The sequence below is a fragment of the Triticum urartu genome, chromosome 2, assembly GCF_003073215.2.
Source record: "Triticum urartu cultivar G1812 chromosome 2, Tu2.1, whole genome shotgun sequence".
Taxonomy (NCBI): Eukaryota; Viridiplantae; Streptophyta; class Magnoliopsida; order Poales; family Poaceae; genus Triticum; species Triticum urartu.
In genome coordinates this window covers 6,659,223-6,663,702 of record NC_053023.1, presented here as the reverse complement: position 1 = coordinate 6,663,702, position 4,480 = coordinate 6,659,223, and the positions used below count along the sequence as shown (strand labels likewise).

The 4,480-nt window shown below is 45.9% G+C and overlaps 1 protein-coding gene across 1 annotated transcript; it reads left to right on the top strand.

Annotated features, from left to right (window-relative positions):
- The first annotated feature begins 1,302 nt into the window (after nt 1-1,302).
- LOC125535017 lies at nt 1,303-3,868 on the top strand. The gene is made up of 4 exons (XM_048698082.1): nt 1,303-1,548; nt 1,621-1,693; nt 3,434-3,523; nt 3,666-3,868. Exons 1-4 carry the CDS (start codon nt 1,387-1,389, stop codon nt 3,728-3,730), a joined length of 390 nt encoding a protein of 129 aa, XP_048554039.1. The 5' UTR covers nt 1,303-1,386; the 3' UTR covers nt 3,731-3,868.
- The last annotated feature ends 612 nt before the right edge of the window (nt 3,869-4,480 follow it).

Below are 4,480 nucleotides of genomic sequence, written 5' to 3'. Positions count from 1 at the left end.
TCGGACGCCTCGCTCTTCGTCTATCATCAGGGCTCTGACACGGCCTACTTGCTGCTCTATGTCGACGACATCATCCTGACGGCATGTACGGCTGGTCTCCTCAGTCAGCTCACGGCTCGTCTTCGCGCTGAGTTCGCCATCAAGGACTTGGGTCCTTTGCACTACTTCCTCGGTGTCGAGGTGGTGCGCCGTCCGGATGGCTTCTTCCTTCATCAGCGGAAGTACGCTCACGAGCTCCTGGAGCGCGCCGGCATGCTTAACTGCAAGCCCGCCGCTACGCCTGTTGATACGAAGGCCAAGCTTTCTGCCACGGATGGTTCTCCTGCTTCGGATGCTGCTTTCTATCAGTCTATCGTTGGTGCTCTCCAGTACCTCACTCTGACTGACCGGAGATCCAGTATGCCGTGCAGCAGGTGTGTCTTCATATGCATGCTCCTCGAGACGTTCACTGGGCTGCCGTCAAGCGGATTCTCCGCTATATCTGTGGCACTATGGATCTTGGCGTCACGCTTCACGCCTCCGCCGACACCGCCCTCACCGCCTACTCCGATGCAGACTGGGCGGGCTGCCCTGACACTCGTCGCTCCACTTCGGGCTATTGTGTCTACCTTGGACCCTCACTTATCTCGTGGTCGTCCAAGTGGCAGCCTACAGTCTCTCATTCCAGTGCTGAGGCTGAGTATCGTGCGGTGGCCAACGTCGTCACCGAGTGTTCGTGGCTTCGCCAGCTGCTTCAGGAGCTCTCTTGCCCTGTTGGCCGTGCCACGATAGTCTACTGCGACAACGTCTTGGTGGTCTACCTCTCCGCTAACCCGGTGCATCATCAACGGACCAAAGCATATTGAGTTGGATATTCATTTTGTTCGGGAATAGGTGGCCCTTAGCCATATTCGTGTTTTACACGTCCCTACTTCCCAACAATTTGCCAATATCATGACCAAGGGCTTGCCTACGGCATCATTTGAGGAGTTTCGGTCCAGTCTTTGCGTCAGCAGCGGTGCCGCTTCGACTGAGGGGGGGATGGGTGGGTGGGTGGATGTTGAGTATATGTGTTATGTGCATATTGTGTATTGAGCCCACCTCCTAGTTTCTTGTATAGTTGAGGTCCGAGGACTACTTTATACATCATATATACATGACTATGCACGAAGAGCAATGCATCGTGCAATTACAACATCATACAACAAGTAGCACCCTCGCAAAAAAAAGATGTCACACTTTGGGCAGGCATGCCCTAGTAGCACGAATCTTCAAGCGGCCGAGCAGACACGTGTGCCTGCGCGAATCTCCAGGCAGTAGAGAAGGGTTAAAGGCCGGGGCGGAAGGGTTCGGTCGGCTTCCTCTCCTCTCCTCCTCTTCCGCGGCGGGCGAGACCCCCCCGCCGCCATGGCCAAGTACAACGTGGTGCAGAAGAGCAAGCGCGAGTCCAGCCATGACCGCAAGCGCCGCGCCCATGGGGATCCCAACTCCGGCAAGCTCAAGCACCACAACGCGCCCATCGCCATATCTGGCAAGCGCAAGCGCAAGCTCCTGCGCCGCCTCAACCGGGTAGGTTCTATCCCCTTCCGCCTCCCCTCCTACTTATTTCCCTGGTGGCGCTCTGATGCTTGTTTGGTGCAGGATCAGAAGGAGGCTGTGATGGTTAAGGCGCTGGAGAACAACATGGGCGACGTCGACATGGTGTCTGCTGAAGGTACAGTCTCGGTTTGCTTGATTATTTCGAGCCGAATGGAGGGGATTAGCCAGTTTGCTTATTTGTCTGTAGACCTGCGTAATTTGCACGAGAATTTGGTTACTAGTGATTCGGGAGCATTGCCCATTTGCTCTAGATGTGTTGCATTCCCTTGATCGTAGTGTTTTTGCATTGCGTTGCCACATGGTCGTGAGGTCGTCCATTTAAGTTATATATGGAATTTGTTGGCGAGTCATGTGTTGTGCGTTTCTTTTAGGTTCAGTTGAGCCATTCATGGTAATCGTAACATTGGTGATGTTGCTGATGCTTGCTTTGATGTTGTCTGTAATGTTCATCTCGACTTTTTAAGCTCTGATTACTGATTACACTGGTATGATAAAATGGTGGTCGAAGCATAACTTAGAGTGTTACCTTGTTGTAAAATGATTCTATTTGTTGTCAGTCTACTAGTGGCATAAATTAATGGTACACTTAGGTTGAACAGTTAGTTACCAGTTAAATTTGGTGTTGCAGATAGGATGCTAAGGCTCAGGGTGACACATTATGTTTCCTAGGTTTGCTTGGTGTTGAAATGTCTGTTTCTTGGTTGCATTCTATTTTATCATGATGAAATATGTTTCAAAACGATATTGATTTATCCAACTTCTTGAATTCTGCTCGGTATGCTTCAGTGTGAAGATGTCTGAATTAGTGGAGTGCCACAAAAAAAAGAACTAGTGATGAATTGATGGTACCCATCTATATTTATACTAATTGAATTTACGCTGGTGCCCAGATGGTAGTGATAAAGTTCATATGTAATTATGTAGTGTCATTTACCTCGCTTCTTTACAGCTTCAATGGCATCGTCTACTTTATTCTGATTCCTAGGTTCCTTTTCTCTGCTAAAGATTTTATTCTTCATTTGCGAAGAAAGACTCTTATTTTGCTCTTGATAGATTTTTCTGATGGTAGGGCTGCATAACCTTCTTGTAAGTTCCGACTAGTTTAGTCCAGCTAGCTAGTTTGCCTAGTGATAACTGTACTTACTCCAAGAAGAAACAAGTCATAACTCTATATTGTTGAATGCTGTAGTTACCAAGCCATGGTAACCATTTGAGAAGTGGCATTTATGCTTGGTACCCATTGAGGTAGTTTAAACAAAAACAGTCATGTTTAGAAAATTGCCATACCAAACTAAGGCCATGGCATTGCCGTGGATTATCATGAGATAAAAAAAATAGTAAATAAAGCATCCAGTATTGCTATTCCTGTATTAGTATTTCATTTACATGTGTAGTTGTGTTTCTAGTATATTATGATAAATTATCGTAAAAGCAAAAAACAGTGTACATTTTGAAAAAGTAGCTAGGACAGGACTATCTATATGTGCCACTCGTGCCCCTTATTATTTTGTATTGTCCTTGATTTTGCAACATAATGATGTACTCCCTCCGTCCCAAGAGCGTTTTTCACACTAGCGTAGTGTGAAAAACGCTCTTATATTATGGGACGGAGGGAGTATTTGTTTTGCACTGGGACGCGTTCATGACCAACCATGAGTGCCGATGGACCTAATTCTCTCTGCTGCTTATGGAGGGAACTATGTTGTCTTCCATTTATTTATTTCTGGTTAAATGTTTCAGTGTGTTGTTTGATGTCATTTCTTCATATATTTGTTGCCATCACTTATTTGTGTGTGCCCGTGCGTGTCGCTCATCATTGCAGTGCTATTGCTTATCTTTGTACTTTAACATACAGCATCTTCGGAAACTGCAAAGGACAAGTCTCAGATGAAGTTTAATGTGAAGAAAAACTCAAGAATACAGATCAAAAGATTGAAAGGCAAAGGTTAGTTATTCTGATATTCAAGTAACATGATACATCAAACACTGATATGTTGCTCCAATTTTCTATCTTTGAATTGACTGAGAAGTTTACTCCTATTCTGCGTTTGTCTGGTTGAAAGATTCACTCGAGCTTCATTCCACAGGTAGAAAGAAAGCCAAAAATGTGAAGCCGCCAACGAAGGAAAAAGCTGATGCCATGGTAGAGTGACTGTTAAGAGTGAAGCAGTATCGTAATATGAAAGTTTATGGGGCACAAGCAAGGGCTAGCGGTACTAGAGCTTGTGCATTAACTTGTATGGAATTCAGACATCTTTTGAAGTAGATTTATGCACGGTTTTCTTCCTGATACCATTTTGTCAAGATCTTGTTTTGGTTTGGTTTGAATTGGGCTCAGCTAAATTGCCCGCCTCGTTGTGTCTGCTGTGGTTCGTCGGATCCAACTGAATTGGAGATCACTGTTGCATACTCTACTCTATATTTCAGATATGGCTACTACGATGACTGCAAGCCGCTAACGGAATCGAAGTCTTATTTTACTCAACGCCGTAACTTAGGCACACAAGTTAAGGGCATCTCCAACACACGTCTGGAGGTTTGTGGGTGTCCGGACCTATGCCACGTAGGACTTCGACATCCTCAGCCAACTGAAATCCCTTACCGAGCCTCTCCTTTGCTTTGCATCCACACCCTCTTTGTTCGATGTCGTCATTTTACCTCTTTGGCTGCCAGCCTAGGCTTGTTGGACTTCTGCAGCCCTCACCTACGCGCTTGCCTGCCTTGGATTACGCTGTCGTCCATATAGGATCCATAACTTGAGCCTCTCTAAACCAAGAATTGAAGACTTTGTGCTCATGCTCTAAAGGATTGAGACTAGATTAAGTTGCCGTGCCATCTTGTTGTTCTATGGTGACAAATTAACTAAATTAGTCTTCTTTGGTATGCCATTTTTTTCATGTGC